Source organism: Castanea sativa, chromosome 3 (genome assembly GCF_040712315.1).
Source record: "Castanea sativa cultivar Marrone di Chiusa Pesio chromosome 3, ASM4071231v1".
NCBI classification, from domain to species: domain Eukaryota; kingdom Viridiplantae; phylum Streptophyta; class Magnoliopsida; order Fagales; family Fagaceae; genus Castanea; species Castanea sativa.
Window position 1 is genome coordinate 29,436,338 of NC_134015.1, and position 19,044 is coordinate 29,455,381.

Here is a 19,044-nt window from a genome sequence, read left to right on the forward strand (position 1 = left end):
CATGACCTTTTCATGACCTTTTTCAGTCTGGGGCATAGATGTGATTAGAAGAATAGCCCCTAAAGCCTCAAATGGACACAAATACATCCTAGTGGCAATTGACTATTTCACTAAGTGGGTGGAAGCGGTCTTCTACTCCATGTTAAAAGCCAAGCATGTGGCTTGATTCATAGATAATAACATCATTTGTCGATATGGGGTACCCCAAGTGATTATCTCTGACAATGGTTTACACTTTGAGGGAGAGGTTAGAACAATCATGGAACTCTACGACATTGAGCATCACAAGTCTTCACCATATACCACGAACTAATGGGACCGTCAAAGCAACTACTAAGAACATCAAGAACATCCTAACCAAGATGGTAGTAACATACAAAGATTGGGCCGAGAAGCTCCCATTTGCCTTATGGGGTTACAGAACTTCTATCCGTGCATTAACTAGGGCAACCCCCTACTATTTAGTCTATGGTAGTGAAGCGATACTTCCCATTGAGGTAGAGATACAATCTTTAAGAGTACTAGCGGAAACCAAGGTCCTAGAGGAAGATTGGATGAAACAAAGATATGAGCAATTGGCCTTGATAGACGAGAAGAGAGCTAGAGCACAATACCATGCACAAGGATACCAAAAGAGGATTGCTAAAGCATTTAACAAAAAGGTGAGACCTAGAAACTTAAAGAAGGGGACTTGGTTCTAAAAGTGCTTAGAGATGAAACTTTTGATCCGAAAGGAAAGATGAAGCTGAGATAGTCTGAGCCTTTTATTATCAAAAAGATCATGACAGGAGGTGCTACAAGAATTTGCCCACAACCCTCAAGGCTCCTGAAGCCCTGGCATGACGCCTGCCTCAAATAGGCAATAAAGCTCGATAGGAAAGGGATCTCCAATCATAAGCCCTATCATGAACACCACTCTCATGGCCGCCAGTAGCCTACAAGTCAACACCGACTTGTTGCCCAACAGGCAACGATCGATAAAGTAGAAGAAGAACCTCCTGAGAGCGAGAACGTCCAGCTCCACCGCCCAAGGTATGTTCATCTCCAACCACCACATGCGGATCCGAGGCTCCTCAGTAGGCCTAAAGTACCCTCTGGTCATCCTAGATAGAGGGTAAGGGATGCCCAAAAGCTCACACCACCGCAAAGCTCACAAACTCAGTTGGAACCGACTCTCCTCCAAATCTAAGGCCCAAGATGGCCATCCAATCAAGGGAAAGGATTGCATACCCCCAATAGCTTAGGTGAAAAGTGTTTGTCTCAGTATCTATTGCACCAAAGCCTCAACTAGCCCAAGCCTCAAACCCCTACTCCATCAAGAAGGCACGATAGCACACAGTAGTAAAGGCATGGAACAAGCGGAGGGAAAACAAAGACCACACCCCTCAGCCACGGACTCTATCAGCACCATATGTTCAAGATCAAAGAAAAGCTGTCTGTTAGGACACATAATATATATATATATATATACACACACACAGAACCGACAAATGGAAGGGAAATAAGAGCATACCTGACCCTTTCGTGCTTGAGTAGAAGGATGCCTCTTCAAATCATGTTGCAGATGCGTGTCCTTGATACCATCATCTATCTCTCCAGTATAGGCCTTCGATCCGATCTGACAAGGTGGAAAGCTTAGTCTACAACTGGTGCACTTAGGGGTGCTAGGGCCTGGCCCGACTGCATTATCAGCCTCCAAATCAACATCCCCGTCAAACATGAGCTCATCTCCAAGCTCGTCGCCCCCTGGGCTTGCTCCCTCCTCGGTCTAAGGAAACTGTGAAGAGCCTCCACCCAAACTAGTATGGGACTGAGAAAAGGCACTGACCGTCTCCACTAAACATCGGCTCCTAGTGCGATGTGCTATGTGCTATGTGCATGCCCTAGAGGGTGCAATATCATCACCTCCTCGATCAAAACACCTCTAGAGGGTTCACGCTACCTGTCGAAATGGTGTCGTCATCACTACCAGACGAATCCCCTCAAGATGAAGCAATAACGAGAGCCTTCCCACAATCTCCACTAGACCTAAGCCACCAAGACATAATTTGAAAAAAAAAATTCAAAAATAATCAGTAAGCCAAAATCAGATGGCAATGCAAACAAATAGGTAAGTATGTCTAACCCTACTACCTAACATATATCATGCATGATCATACCAAAATGTCATGTTTTCTCAAAATATAAGAGTTTTCAAAATGCCTCTCTTGGGATTCAAATTCGACAACGACCGTTTAATTCTACCTCTTTCATCTCAAAATATCAGGGTTTTCAAAATGCCTCTCTTGGGATTCAGATTCGGCAGTGACCGTTTAATCCTACCTCTTTTATCTCAAAATACCAAGGTTTTCAAAATGCTTCTCTTGGGATTAAGATTATGCAGCGACCGTTTAATCCTATCCACCTTTTTGAGATTCAAATTCGGCAGTGACCATTTAGTGTCATCGGGATTCAAATTCGGTAGCAACCATTTAATCCTATCCACCTCTTCGAGATTCACATTTGGCAGCGACCGTTTAGTCTTATCGGGATCCAGATTTGGCAGTGAACATTTAATCCTATCCACCTCTTCGAGATTCAGATTCGGCATCTACTGTTTAGTCTCATCGGGATTCAAATTCAACAACAACCATTTAATCCTATCCTCCACTTCGAGATTCAGATTCGGTAGCGATTATTTAGCATCATTGGGATTCAGAATTGGCAGCAACCATTTAATCCTATCCACCTGTTCAAGATTCAGATTCAGCAGTGACCGTTTAGTCTCATCACGATTCAAATTAGGCAATGATCGTTTAGTCTCATCAAGATTCAGATTCAACAGTGACCGTTTAATCCAATCCATCTTTTCGAGATTCAGATTCAGCAGTGACCATTTCGTCTCATCGAGATTCAGATTCAGCAACAACCGTTTAATCCTATGTTTTCCAAAACTACTCTCATTCAAAATTACTTTATCCTCATGTTCCCAATATCCCAAAATCTCCGATCTTCCTACATAACCTCTCATGTTTTCCTAGCATTTTCTCCTTAATTCGTTGTTTTTGGTTTTCATAACATCCAGCATGTGCATGTCCGTCTATGCTGCCTAAAAATTAAGTTGTTCTCGCAAGGACAGGTGCCTATAAACATAATTATACATGTATGCAATTCACACACACACACACACACACACACACACACATCTATGAATGCCCAAATTTGTGCCTACATGTATGTACATGTGAAAGCATGCAAGTTTGCTCATTTCTACATAACTGCCTAAGCAAGTGAACAAAAAAAATAAATTTCCAACATTATCATGGTATAAATGATAAAAAAAAACATATATGCAAAAATACCAAAAATAAAATAAATGCTAGCATGCTTTTCTAGTTGCTTTGTGACTAGCGTATTTGTAGAAAAATAAAGAGAGAGGAAATAGACACTAACCTTAAGTGCAAAACAGAAGGCTGAAGCTACAAACTAAAGTTGAAAGCTGGACCCGCCAGATCGCAACTCGCTCCAAAGAAATTTTTAGAAGTGAGAATTCAAAGAAATGAAGTCAGAATAGCCTAAATGGGGCTTTGGGGCCCATTTAAAGGCCACTATACGGCCTAGGAAGCCCAGCACCCCTTTAGTGGCCACTAGGTCTGCCCAACGCACATATAGTGGCCATCGGTTAGTGTTGACTAGGTCAACACTGATCGATTGACCATTGACCAAAAAGGGGGGGGGGGATTTCTTCCCAATACCAAGGAGCCAATCCAAAAGAAATTCTCTCTTTGACCAACTGCAACAACTCAACCTTCACTAGGTGAAGACTAGTCTTGGCCCATGAATAGTAGTTATCACACGCAATTTCGGGGCAACAAAATGTGAAATTACGTTCTTTATCCAACATCTCTCATTGCAATCAAGATTTTAGATAAAGAAGGGAAAGTTGTAGATACCGTATTTTGTCCACCCTCGATCTGCATGCCAAACCATAAAAATTCTAAAAATATTAACTTTCTTCTGTGGGGCCACAGAAACATCTAGATTGATGTAGCGCAACCCGTTCGGGTATCAAAGCACTTAAAATGCCATTTCAAGTCAAATTAACTAAAATGCCCCTATTCGACCCTAAATTTGACCGAATGTCAAAGTTGGTCAAAATCATCCTAAAACAACACTTTTCATGGTTCTACATCAAACCTGAGCCACTCTATGATTTTCATCAAGTTTGACTCGAGGTTGACTCTCGAGGACACCAAAATCCATAATTTTGATTTGACCATCGTAACGGGTTGAGACTAGCATCATTGTGAAGACTATTGAATTCCCTTTCTAACGAATATTCATGCAAACCCTGTTGTTTGCTTCTCGAGGCCATAACTTCCAATTGTTGTAATTTCAATTTCTTAATTTTTTTTTTTGGAAACTGGATATCTAGAGCTTTCCAAGGACACCAAGATCAGCTCAATCGGAATTCTGTAAGGCCTTCAAATATGCATCCAAATTTAAACCAGGGAAGAAACTAGGATTATTGATGTCAACATTGGACCCAATGGCCACTAAATGGCTGCCAACCTTAACTGGCAGCCACTTAGTGGCCTTTGGAAGCCAAAAGGCCAAATTTCATTATAAAGACCCCTAGACCCCCCTAAGATTAAAAAATAATAATAATAATAAATTATTTTGGGCAATTTTGGAGCATTTTTTGGACAAATTCTCCTTCTTTTCCTTTTTAAATTCTCTTATAAACACATCTAAAAACCTTTGATTCCTCTCTTTTCTCAACAATCAAGAGGTAGTGTTGTACTCTTTTTCCTCTCCTTGGTCTTTGGACCTTGGATATGAGGTTCTAAGGGTGTAAATGTAGCTTTTTAGCTACAATTTACATCATTTGCTTTATCTTTCTTCATAACATGTTTTATTGCTTTCCATGTTATATATTTGCTTTATCTTGCTTCCTAGCATGTTTTATACCTTTTCTAGCATGTCTTCTTGCTTTCAATAATGTTGTATCGCTTTGATGATGTTGGCCTAACCTTCTTGGGCTAAGATATGCCTAAACACTATGTTTGTGCTTAGATCCATATGCCTAGGTGCTTTTTTGCCATGTTTATGCCTAGATCTACATGCTTATATGCTCTTTGCCATGCTTATGCTTAGATCTATATCTTTGTACTCTGTGCCATGTTCATGTGTCTAGATCTACATGTTGGTCGCTATGCTATGTACTTCTAAAGCCTTTTTATCTCTTGTTATATCTCTTTCTTGTGTTTTTGGCCCCTTTAAGTAGGGTGTAGATCTAGATCTTGTGGTCTACGCCTACATTCATACACTTAGGCCTATATCAAAGGGTTTAGATCATTTCTTTAATGCATGTGTGTTCTTGTTTGCTTTTATGCTTTATATCCATGTTTGTCTTTCTAGATCTAGGCTTTTCCATGCTTTTTACCCTCCGTAGGCTTGTGCTTGTCGGTCTTCGAGGCCACTTGCTAGTGTGGTTACATCCGTCCCTCTTGTGGCTTGTTTAGATGTGACCGCTTGTAAGACACATCTCCATGATGTTGGTGTGCGACATGTATTTAAAATGTATGGTGCCAAAAGCCAAAGACTTGTTCATCAAATTGAAAAATAAAAAATTCCAAGCATCGATCTTAAAAAGAGATGTAAAGATCAAAAAGATCAAATGTTATGAATTGTAAGAAGTCAAATGAAAAGTTTCAAAGATATGTAATCATTTTCTTGTGGGAGGTCATATATGTTCATTTCTATAATTGAGATAGTTTACTTGACTTAATACAAGTTGTGTATGACTTGATTGAATTAATCATTGAAGCTTCACTCTAGACTAAGGATTATTCTACATTTGATACACACACACAACACACATGCCTAATGTTCAATGAATGTCTTATTCATTTGTTCGATTGTACTTGATTAAATGTGTTGTATGTGTGCTCAATTACATGTTTGATCAAACTAAAAAGATTTTTGATCATTTCATATGTATTTGGAAGTGATTTTTATCACTCTTTGTGTTCATGTTTATTGCTTACTGTGTTTTTTCATTGTTTTAAGCACGTTTGTGTTGAAAAACAGGTGTTAGAATTTTTCGCTACTTGTTTTGGCCACTCATTCGCAAGTAGCGAGTTTTGGCTACTCATTTGGCGACTCACTCACGAGTCGCGAGTTTTCAAGGCTTCAGTCACAAGTTTACACAAAATGGTTCGCGACTCGCCAGTCGCCAAAATGCCCAGAATCAACTTTTTGAAGAGCTTTTCGTGGGAAACTTGTTTTAAACTTCTCTCATCCTCTCTAAAACCCCTCTTTCAATATTTTTACATCAAAACTCAACCAAATTGAAAGGTTTTTTATTCCATTAACATCTCTAAGGTAATTCTAAACTCTTTTTCATTGATTTTGGTCCTTAAATTATGTTTTAGAGAGTTTTTGTGCTCTTGATTGGGATTTTCATAATAAGGGTTGGGAAAACTTAATTTTTGTCAAACTTTGTGTATGGGATTTGTTTCTTTTAAAGATTTGCTTAGGATGTTGGCCCCTTGTGGTAAAAGGAACATGTATTAAGGGTGGATTTCATGATGTTCATGCAATGGTTCACATTGTTGTTCATAGTGTGCATGCTAGGTGTTTAATAAAATGGCTCTTAGACATTTTCTCACTTGTTTATGAGTACCAAACTTTGGGGTTTCTCATGTTTCCTCATTAGGAACATGTCTGGTTCATTGGTTGTGTATTTAACATACCTTGCCCCACATGTGCATTTTCCATACTTTGGTCATGCATTGCACATAGCCACATCTTGCACACACCTTTGCTACCCTTGTCATGCATTGGTCTATACCTCGTTGCCTCATCCTAGCATGTCATGTTTACTTTATGCTTTGTAGCATTTTATTTTGTCTTTTATTTGAGCTTCATTTTCTCATTCATGTTGTACCCTTCATGCATCATTATCCTTGTTCATACTTTCATCTCTTGTCCTCATTTCTCCTTGACCCTTTGTCTATTCGTGTCAACAAGGGGGAGAGTATACTCTAGAGTACTATATCAGAGAGTTTTGTCATTTCTATATGACTTTTGTGCACATTCTTAGGGGGAAAAATTATATTTCTCGTGCACATTTGAAGGGGGAGAGATATTCCATAGGGGAGATGCGTATACCAAGGGGGAGAATACATTATGTTAATAAGAAAACTTTGTTTTGTTTGTTTTTCTTTATGTTTGTTTTATTGTTTGCTTTATAGTAATGTTTTTGCATTTTCTTTAGTACACTTATGCCCTTGTTGGATCTTGTATCCTTGATGCAATTCAAACCTAAATGATTCGTGCTTTAGTGTTCTTGCATTGGTTGTGTGTTGGACATGCATACATCCTTTCGCTATTGTGCTTCATTGAATGCATGTTCGAATGATCATTTCCTTTACTATGTGATCATTGTAGTCATTTCTATATGACTGTTTTGGTGTATGATCAAGTTGCTCATATGTTTCACATCATGTTTACTTGATTGCAATTTACTTGTTATATTATACTTGTCCTTTTATTACTTGCTAAACCTTGAGGGTCTACGGATAGGCATTGTGGGGTGCCTAACACCTTCCCCATACATAACCAAACTTCCAAACTCAAGAATCAAGATTTCTTATCCATCCATATTAGATTAGGAAAAACAACATTTTTCTTAGCCTAGGATCAGTAATAAAAGCAAATAGAGTCAGGTGACCAATCACACCTTAGAGAAACCCAATGATTAGTAGCGACTTCACTTAACTTTTGTAAATCGATTAAAATTGACTTATTTTCCAGTCACACACCAAAGGTACAACCCTCCTCCACAACACCCTTCAAAGCTCCTAGGCATGAACGACACTCTTTTAAGCACTCGCGCGAGCGTTGCCGTGATGGTTTGTCAAACCACTACGAGGCATCAACAAGACTATTTGAGTTTTTATTTGGTAATTTGATTTCTCAAATTTTTAGTTTGATGATTTTTTAAGAATTTGATAATTAATTGTGCAATGATGGTTTACTCTTCTAATGAAACATTTAAGCTCTTCTCCATTTTCAGAAGATAGTACCTTAAAATTACAGGTTTCAATTTATTATCATGTGTTTAAACTATGTAAGGTTGAATTTATTCAACCATGTGTCAGCTTTATTTCATGCCAAATTTGCTTGTATTTCAGCATTTAGAAACCCTGTATTTAGGTGGGAATCATGTAAGGGTTATGTGTGAAGAAATGATCAAGAGTGTGTGCATCAAGGAGGCAACTCGCGACTGGAGCTCACAACTGACTCGCGATTGGCCACCCGCCAGAATCCAGCACATATGTGAAGCATATGGGAAGTTAAAGGGCCAAGACAGCTGGATCACTACAAGACAAAAAGTACAGTCTGGCCTTTCTGTTACTTGGCAACTAAAACTCGTGACTCATCCTAGTCGCGAGTAATTTGCCAAAACACCCTGTTTTGCTGAAAACTGACTTTTCACATTTCATTTCATACCTTACTATAAATACCCTTATACCCACGAAATGTGTAAGGAGCCTATTGAGAGAAAAACCCTAAGAGAGGTTTCTACAACACACCCACCTTATTAGAGAGAGATACTCATTCTTAGAGAGAAATCTTTGTAGTCTCTTATTCATCCATTTCCCATTGTTATACCCATTGAGAGGAGATTTGCACCCAAACACTACCCACACCCATTCAAAGTGTTGAGAGTGTTTTTGGAGCTTTGGGAAGCATTGGAAGATGCCAAGGATGGCGGATGCAATATGGGCTTAACGTGGGATCCAGTAAGCTAGAGAAGACAAGGTTAGGCTTAACCCTGTTAGAGCAAGAAGCTTGGAGGGCTTAGATGCATAGGGTAGATTTGGCTTGGAGGGTCTATTGCTATTCATGTATCCCAACTGATTTTCTAGTGGATCATTTACCGTTTAAAGGGCGGCGGAGAGGTTTTTCGCAGAATTCTTCGATTTCCTCTTCGATAACACATGCCGGTATTATCCTTGTGTTTACATCTCTCTTCCCTTACTCTTTAACTATTAATTGTTGCTGTATTTGTGATTAATTATGTGTTAAAGTAGTTTGCCTATATAGGTATTGCTTATATTTCATATTCCGCACATATATTGTTTGAATATAAGTTTGCTTTGGTTATTTTGAAATTGGGGGTTTAAACATTCATTAGTGTTTTACACACTATTTGTGCTTTCAAACAAAATTTAGTTACTTATGATAGGTCATGTATCTAAACCTTTGTTATGAGTTTAAGTCGTGACAATTGCGGTATTAGAACATAGGTTTTAGATTCTATAGACTTATAGATTCACTCCTGAAAAGTTCTTGGAACAAAAGTGTAATCTTTGGTGTTAGATTAACTTGTTACTCCTAATTAGCATGCTCATGTATTATGTTTCCTCTCATATAATTTTGTCCAGAGGTTAAAAATCATACCAAGACACTTTATTGTTGACTATGTGTTGTTACACATTTTGGACAGCCACTATATAAGGTTAGAGTGTACAAGTTCGGATATGTTTTAATCTTTAAAAGAGAATTAGATGTACAATATGTGTTGCTAAATATGTATGACTTTAATGTAATATTAGGAATGGATTGGTCGTCTACTTTTCATGCTTCCATTGAATGTTTTGGACAGAGAGTGGTGTTTAGAATTCCTGGGGAACCCAAATTCTTCTTTATGGCACATCATCTGGTGGAACCACCCTCCCTCACTAGTGTCAACTATATCTACATGAAAAGTTGCTTAGGAAGGGTTGTATAAGGTTCTTTGCTTGTGTATCGAAGGGTGAGAAAACAAAATTGAAAGTTAAAGACATTCTAGTCGTAAAAGAGTTTCCAAATGTTTGCCTAGAGGATGTACATGGATTACCCCTAAGAGGGGGATTGAGTTTACCATTGATTTAGTTCTTAGTCTGGCCCAATTTCCAAAGCACCATTTAGAATGGCCCCTAAAACGCTCAAAGAGTTGGAGGAGCAACTACAAGACTTACTTGATAAAGGCTTTATTTGGCCTAATGCGTCCCCTTTGGGCTCTCTTGTATTGTTTGTTAAAAAGAAGGATGGTAGTATGTGGTTATGCATTAATCACAAAAAGTTGAATAAGGTAACCATAAGAAATAAGTACCCTTTGTCACAAATTAATGATTCATTGATCAACTTTAAGGCGTTCAAGTCTTCTCCAAAATTTACTTAGGATCAGGTTAGCGTCAGCTAAGGATTAAGGAGGACTTACCAAAGCCAACTTTTTAGACTAGGTATGATCATTATGAATTTTTAGTGATGCATTTTGATCTAATGAACGCTCTAGATGTTTTTATGCACATGGTCCATAGTAATTCCATCATATTCATAGAAGCACCATATTTATCAAATTCATAAATACAGCTGGAGCTTTAATCATCAAGTCTCCAAGAGGGAGTTTTAGACACTTATACACTTAGATTAGGCTAGAGTAGAAATTCTATCTTGTATATAAAAAATAAAAATAAAAAGGATTCATAGCAACCATACCCAATCTAAAAGGTTGTTTTCAATATGTCCTTAATCCTTAATTGATGACAACCCAGACTCATATAAATTTAAAGAAGACCCAAGTGCCTCAAAGTTGATCAAATGAATCAACAATTCATGACAAATGCTACTTATTTCTTATGATTACATTATTCAACCATTCTATAATTAATGCATAATCGTATACTACCTTCTTTCTTCTTAACAAAAAATACTAAAAAGCCGCTAGGGGGAGGATTAGGATGAATAATGCCTTTATCAAATAAGTCTTGCAGTTGCTCCTTCGACTCTTTGAGCTCTGCATAGGCCATTCTATATGGTTCTTTGGAAATCGGGCCAGTACTTGGGACTAAGTTAATCGTAAAATCAATGTCCCTCTGGGGGGGGGGGGGTAATCTAGGAAAGTCCTCTAAGAAAACATCTATAAACTCTTACGCGACTAGAATGTCTTCAACTTTCAATTCTTTTTTCTCTCTCTTCGACACACAAGCAAGGAACTTTATACAACCCTTCCTGAACAACTTTTCCTGCATAACTGTGAGGGTGGTTCCACTATATGATCTCCCTTAAAGAAGAATTTTGGTTCCCCAGGAATTCTAAACACCACTTTCTCTCCAAAACAATCAATAAAAACATAAAAAGTAGATAACCAATCCATTTCTAATATTACATCAAAGTTATACATATTTAGCAACACAAGTTATACATCTAATTCTCTTCTAGAGATTAAAACATATCAAAACTTGTACACTCTAGCTATATATAGTGGTTGTCCAAAATGTGTAACAGCATATAGTTAACATCTTTGGTGTTGGGAAATTTAGATCCCGGTTGATAGAATTATCAAGTTTTAAACCCAAGTTGTTAATTAGATTGATTATGAATAAACCTTGTTAAAACAAACTAACATTAATATCATGTCAATATCATACACAGCGGTAAAATAAATAAGACAAGATATGATGACCTAGGAAAATCAATGAAATAAACTAGTTTCACAGTAAAAAACCTAGGGGGAAACCTTCACGAAAAAAAATTCATTATAGTAAAGAGAAGTTTCAGATCTAGTACAAAACCTTTGTCCCTAGACTTAACAATCCTTGTGGATGAACTTACAGCAGAAACCTTCTACCACTTCAGAACCTCTGAACTCTTCAATATGTGAATCCCACCCTTTTGCACGGATCCTAGTACGTGACTAACCAATGATACACGGCTCCTAGTACGTGACTAACTCACCAACTTGAAGAAGATGTTGGCTGCAAACTTCTTCACTTCATCAACAATGAAGATCAAGAAGCACTTGGTTACAAAACCCTAAGGGACAAAGACGCAATAGCTTCTTTCAGAAAGAATAGCACTCGGTCACTTTTTGCATATGTTCTCCTCGTATTCTCTTATGTGACGGCCTTTAAAATAAGCCTTATATATATATATATATATATATATATATATATATATATATATATATATATATATATCTAGGGTTATGAGAAAAGAAACCCTACACATACATGTCTGCATGGGCTGAAAATTAGATCTAGAAATTCTGATTTCGTAAATCTCGATAGATACAACTGTTGAGATATCTGTCGAGACATCGATAGATAAATCTATCGAGTTATTTGTTGAGATTCATTAATCCTCGATAGATATTATCTGTCGGCAGCTGTCGAGAATCTATCTAACTTTAATGAACAGTTTTTCTTCACTTGTTTCTTGGTCCAATCTTCATGGCTATAATACTTGGCTTGAAAAACATGTTTCTTAAAGTACTAAACCCATCCTAAATCTACCCAATTACAAGTAAAGTGCATTTTGTCAAAGAATTAGCCAATTACATAAAATATGTCCTTAACATTTGGTATGATTCTTAACCTCTAGGAAAAACTATATGAGTGGAAGAAATGTGTATAACCAGAATCACATAATACATGAGCACACTGATTAGGAGTAAGAAGTCAATCTAATAAAACAATTTTCTGTCAAAGATTACACTATTGTTCTAAGCAGTCCTAAAAATTGAATCTATAAATCTACAAAATCTTAAACCTATGCTCTGATACCAAAACTAACACGACTCAAACTCATAACAATGATTTAGATAAATAACTTATCATACAGTACTAAATTTAGCTTAATCATATAAAAGTAAATTGAAACTTGTAATTTTAAGGCACTATCTTCTAAAAAATGGAGTAGAGCTTAACTAAATGTTCCGTAAAAAGAATAAACCATTATTGCAACAATTAATTATCAAATCTCTAAAAAATCCATCCAACTAAAATTCTAAAAAATCAAATTACCAAATGATGATGCACGAAAATCAGTAGACTGGAATGTTTCGGGCTATGGTGATGGTTGTAGGTCCTGAAAAGAAAGAAAGAACTGCCAAGGATGACCGGTGTAACCGAGCCAAGCACCCTAGGACACAAGGATGGGAAATAATGAATGGTTGAACTTACCTTAGGTGAATAGGACTTGTTCCTTTTATAAAGAGTTGGAAGTAGGTCTACTTATTCGGATCAACTACCATCATGGGAGATGTGTGGAGTTAAATGGAGAAAATGGGAAAGATGGAGTACGTGGAGCAAATTATGGGGAATCCTATCCACGTTTCAAGAACAATACATTATGGTATGATTATATGGAATGTTTTTGAAAAGTTCTTTTAGAATTCACTGAGTGTCCTCTAGTCGTCCATGCCCTTGGGTCATGGACGACTATCTTGGACTTGGACGACTTTGTTACCTATGAACAGGTTATATTCCCACCTGTAATGCTCCCCCCCAGGTTTCTTTCCCCACAAAGCATTCTGAACGTGGTCTGATTATGGACGACCACCATGGACAAAGCTTTTAACTTGAGCCCCCATCTATTGCCCCCTTGTCCTTGTGTCGTCCATGTCATCGTTTTCTCTTCGAGTAATAATTGTTCATTTAAAGGATTATTCGAGGGGTGTGCCAAGGATGTTGACACGTGGCTTAATCTTGTAGGCCTCTGGGTCATGTCGCTTCGTTTCTCAGGAATTTTTTCACGTGGCACATTTTAATTGGTTTGTGTCACTTTAGTGTCCCATCTTGTTGGCTATAAATAGGAGAATACCTCTCCTACCCTCTCACATTTCTTATATTTCCTTCTCTGACACCAGTGTCCCAACATCCATCCCATCTTCAAGTGAGGAGGAGGATATCTTGTATTGCTATGTTGTAGGTATTCCTTCAAAGATAAACTAGAAAAAGCTTAGTCCATTAGGAGTTAGTATCAGATCCCGGAGGATCTGAATCCTCGTCTAGCTATCCGACGTATATAAGGCTTACTTACTAGGGGAACTTAGGTTGCCTCTCAATGCCCTTGCTATGGAGATTCTTCATAGGTTAAGTATAGGCATAAACTAGCTTATCACCTAATGCATGGAGTCTTATTATATCTATGCAGGTGTTGTGGGGGAGGTTTTTAATGGGAACCGTCCTCTCAGAGAAGGAACTGTTATAAGCCTTCTGAGATTAGCCAATCCTTGGGATTTTATCAGTTTTTTAACAGGGGTTCCAACTATAGGTTGGTTAAGTCCCTTCCTTCGTCTGATAGGAGGTGGAAGACGAAGTTCTTCTTCATCTTAAGAAACCCTATTGAAGTAGGTAGGACCTTTTTCCTCCCAACACTGGTGAAATGGGTCATCTTCGTCCAGAGGGTATGTCATTTTCTAAATCTTGTATTACTTCTCTTCATCATATTTGTCTAACTCAATTTTTTGCCTTCTCTTTTTCAACTGTGAGACGACCTACTTTGTCCAAATTCTATCTAGACTACGTCCAGTGAGCTCGTTCTTTGTGGACCGGAAGTTTAACTGCTTGGTGACACTTCACCGTCTAGCGAGTTGGGGACTTAGACCTAAACCCTTCGAAGAAGCACTTGCCTACGAGCTCACCACCCAAAGACATAAACTTTCTCTTCTTCTTTTTTTAATGTATCTTAACTATTTAAGTCATCCAAATTCTTAAAAAAAAAAAATTAGGAATGGCAACCATGAAGGGAAAAAAAAAGGGAAAGGCGTTGCTAGAGATGAGATTGAGGAGGAGGCTATTAATCAGTCTTGTCCTTCAGCCTCATCCACTGTGAAGCTCGTTCCTCTAGCTTCTTGGGAGAGGAAGAAGACAGTGTCCAAAAGAGTGGACACGGGGAACCTTCCTAATCATCGAGGCAATAAGAAACAGAAGGTGGACCCCTTGGCGACATCCACTCCTCTTGGAATAGCTGAATATTTTCCTTGTCCTTAGACTTATTTTTGGAATTTTGCTTGGCTATTTTTCTTTTCGTCCATGGTTTGGATTACTTAGTGGTTTGGACGTGTAGTCCATATAAATTATGTATTGCATACATGCTTTTCTTCGCCCTTTATTTTTGGACAAGTGTACAGGGAGGTTTGTTCCTTCCCTTTGTACATATGTTATTGCCTTAGGTTTCATGACAATTTGCCTTTTCCTTGACTAAGGATGGCTCATGACGATACATCTCTGTGTCCAGAGATTTTGGACATTTTTAATTTTCTATGGACGTTAGTTTCACAGAAACATCAACACTTAAGTTAGAAAATTCAAACTACTTTATATACAATAAAAAACTTTGTACATAACATCGTCCATAGACAATAAAGAACTTTGTACATAACATCATCCATAGACATCATTTATGCTAGTACTTAGTTATTTTTTAGGGAATTCAAATTGCTTTATATACAAATGGACTTTGTTCATGACATCGTCCTTAAACATAGCACATGCTAGTAGCTAGTGCTTTTTAGGGAAGTCAAATGCTAAGAAACCTAAAATAATGCTATAAAACATAAGTGCTAAAAGATAACATATTTAGGCTACTAGTGATCACTAGTCATCTTTAGTCTCATCCATGCTAATCTTCCTGGCAGTCCTCTTTATTGGTAGTACTTCCTCAAGTGCTCCACATTCCATAGGTGCTCCAACTTTCGCCTGTCCAAGGCTTCCAGATAGTATGAACGTTATCTTTTAAAATTGATAACTTTGTATGGTCTTTCCCAATTAGGTCCCAACTTTCCATGAACGGGGTCCTTAGTAGCCAAGGACACCTTTTTAGGTCAAGATCTCCAATGTTGAACTGCCTTGGCTTCACCAATGTGTCATGGTGCTAAGTCATTAGGTTCTTATAACATGCCACCCTCTGTTCAACGTCCATCCTTACCTCATCAACAAGATCGAGGCTTAGACGAAGCTATTTCTCATTCTCCTCATCCTTATAGTGGCCCACCCTGTAGCTAGTCAAACCAACCTATGCGGGTATCATCGCATCACTTCCATATGCTAACTTAAAAGGGGTTTCTCTAGTTGGAGTCCTTATTGTCATCCTATATGCCCAAAGGACTATAGGTAACTCATCTGGCCATATCCCTTGTGCCCCCTTAAGCCGAGTCTTGATGATCTTTAATAAGAATTGGTTTGCAACTTCAGTCTGTCCATTAGCCTGTGGGTGGGAGGGTGGGGAGTAGTGATTTCTAATTCCTAACTACTCACAAAACTCTCTGAAGGGTGTATTGTCAAACTGGCATTCATTGTCTGAGACAAGCACCCTAGAAATTTCAAAACGACAGATAATGTTTTTCTAGACAAAGCTCCTGACGTTCTACTTGGTAATCTTTGCCAACGGCTCTACTTCCACCCATTTGGTAAAATAATCAATCTCTGCCACCAAGAACTTCATTTGCCTTGTCCCCATAGGAAAGGGACCAAGGATGTCAAGTCCCCACTAGGCAAACGGCCAAGGAGCAACCATTGGAGTGAGGTATTCTGATGGTCATCTAGGTATATTACTGTGGCATTGGCACTTGTCGCACGCTTTGACATAAGCTTTGGCATCTACTTGCATGGAAGGCCAGTAGTATCCAACGCGGACTATCTTATGAATGAGAGACATAGCCCCCGAATGGTTTCCACAGGCTCCTTCGTGGACGTGTCTCAGGACATAATGAAACTCATCAGGAGTCAAACACCTTAAGTAGGGTTGAAAGAAACCCCTCTTGTATAGTACCTCGTACATAAGGACGAACCTCATTGCTCTTACCCTCAACTTCCTTCCCTCTTCTTTATCCTCTAGGAAGAGCCCATCTTTGAGATAAGACACGATTGGAGTGGTCTAGTTGGCTACTCCGTCTATCTAGTTCACTTTCGGAATGTCAATACTTGGGATGTACTAGACTTTTGATCACTCATCATCTTGTTTGCAGATGCTATCTTGGCTAGAACGTCAGCTTCCACATTATCCTCCCTTGGTATCTATTGAAACTAGGTTGTTGTGAAACCTTTGATGCACTGCTTAACTTTGCCCAAGTACTTCATCCATTCTTCCTTGACTTCACACATTCCATTCACTTGGCCTATCATCAACTGTGAGCTCCCTGGACGAGGACTAAATCTGCTCTAAGTGATTTAGCTAACTCCAAGCCTTAAAGTAAGGCTTCATATTCAGCTTCATTATTAGTTGTCTGAAGCTATAGACGGACGACATACTCCAGATGATCCACTTCTGGTGATTGTAAAACTATCTCAATTCTTCCTGCATGCTGTGTGGACGAACCATCCACACGGACGACCTATTGCTTTGCCCCTTAGTCTTCATTCTGCTGATCACTGGTAGGAGTGAATTCGGCAATGAAATTTGCAAGGACTTGAGCTATTATTGCTTCTCTTGAGATATATCATACGCCAAATTCACTAAATTCCACTGCCCACTAGATCAATCGTCTAGCGGCCTCCAGCTTATTCATGGCCTTCTTTAGTGAGTGATATGTTAGGACGTTGATTATATGAGCTTGGAAATAAGGCCTGAGTTTTCTTGCTGCTGTTACCAATGAAAATGCTAACTTTTCCATTGGCAGATGTCATCCTTCAGCTCCTCTTAAAGCTTTGCTGGTGTAGTAGACTAGCTTTTATACCTTTCCTTCTTCCCTAATCAAGGCCAAACTCATTGCATAAGGGGACACCGCTAGGCAGAGATACAACTCTTCACTTGGTTTGGACGGGCTCAGCAGCAAAGTTGAAGCGAGATAAGCCTTTAAGTCTTCAAATGTTTGTTGGCACTCATCTGTCCATTCAAATACTTTCCTCAATACTCTGAAAAATGGTAAACACTTGTCAATAGCTTTTGAAATAAGCATGTTAAGGGCAGCTACTCGTCCAGTAAGGCTCTTGACGTCTTTGACATTTTTTGTGGGCTCCATGCATGTTTAAGATCGGTTGGAAATTATCAAGATTTGCTTCAATTCCTCTTTGCAAAACCATAAATCCAAGGAATTTTCCTGATGCAACTCCAAAGGCACATTTGCTTGGATTCAGTTTCATCTTGTATCGTCTAAGTATATCAAAAGTTTCCTAAAGGTCGTCCAAATATTGCGTCTCTCTTGCACTTTAACCAACATATCATCCATGTAAACTTCAACATTTCACCAAATTTGTGGACGAACTATGTGATTAACTACTCTTTGATAGGTAGCTCCTGCATTTTTCAAACCAAACGACATTACTTTGTTACAAAACAAACATTGGCTTGTGATGAAGGACGTTTTCACTTGGTCTGCCTCGTCCATCTTAATCTAATTGTACCCTGAAAATGCATCCATGAAACTCAACAGTTGGTGTCCAGCTGTTAAGTTTACCGACTAGTCTATGAGTGGAAGAGGATAGCTATCCTTGGGGCATGCCTTGTTTGAATCTGTAAAGTCCACGCACATCCTCTATTTGCCATTAGCTTTTTTGTCCATTACTACATTAGCTAGCCAATCAGGGTAATAGACTTTATGGATGAACTCTACAGTTACCAACTTCTAAACTTCTTCTTTGATGGCATTATCTCGTTCTAAGGCAAACACCCTCTTCTTTTGACAGATGGCTTGTGAGATGGGTATACATTTAAACAGCGAGTAATCACACTAGGGTCAATCTCAAGTATGTCTTCATGACTTCAAGAAAAAACATATGTGCTCTTCTTAAGGAATTGGACAAGGGCTTGCTTCTTCTTCTCTTCCATGCTTGTTCTGATCCTAGTAAACTTCTTTAGTCTAGACTCCTCCAACTATACATCTTTTAATGCTTCAATCGGCTTAGCCACTGTTCTTCTCTCTTCAATGTTCATTGTCTGCATCTGCTCGTCCATTGCCATCATTGCTAAATAACACTACCTAGCAGCTAGTTGGTCTCCTTGTACCTCTCCTATGCCATACTCCGTTGGGAATTTGACAAACAAGTGATAGGTAGACGTTGCAGCCTTCCAACTGTTCAAATTTGGTTGTCCAATTATGGCATTATATGAAGATGAGCAATCCACAACAAGGAAATTCACTTCCTTATTGATTTGCCATGGGTAAGAGCCAACCACAACTGGTAAAGAGATAGTGCCCACTAGTAGAACCTTCATTCCTCCGAATCCAATTAATGGCACACTCACTGGATAAGGAAACTCCCTGTTAACTCTCAATTGTTGGAAGGT

The 19,044-nt window shown here is 38.6% G+C and overlaps 1 protein-coding gene across 1 annotated transcript; it reads left to right on the forward strand.

Annotated features, from left to right (window-relative positions):
* Nucleotides 1-224: 224 nt before the first annotated feature.
* On the forward strand, nt 225-701 carry LOC142628795 (uncharacterized). Its single transcript, XM_075802834.1, has one exon. The coding sequence runs from the start codon at nt 225-227 to the stop codon at nt 699-701; it is 477 nt and encodes a 158-aa protein (XP_075658949.1).
* The last annotated feature ends 18,343 nt before the right edge of the window (nt 702-19,044 follow it).

Coding starts and splice junctions, on each gene's coding strand:
- LOC142628795 (XM_075802834.1), top strand. CDS start 225: ATGGTTTACACTTTGAGGGAGAGGTTAGAACAATCATGGAACTCTACG.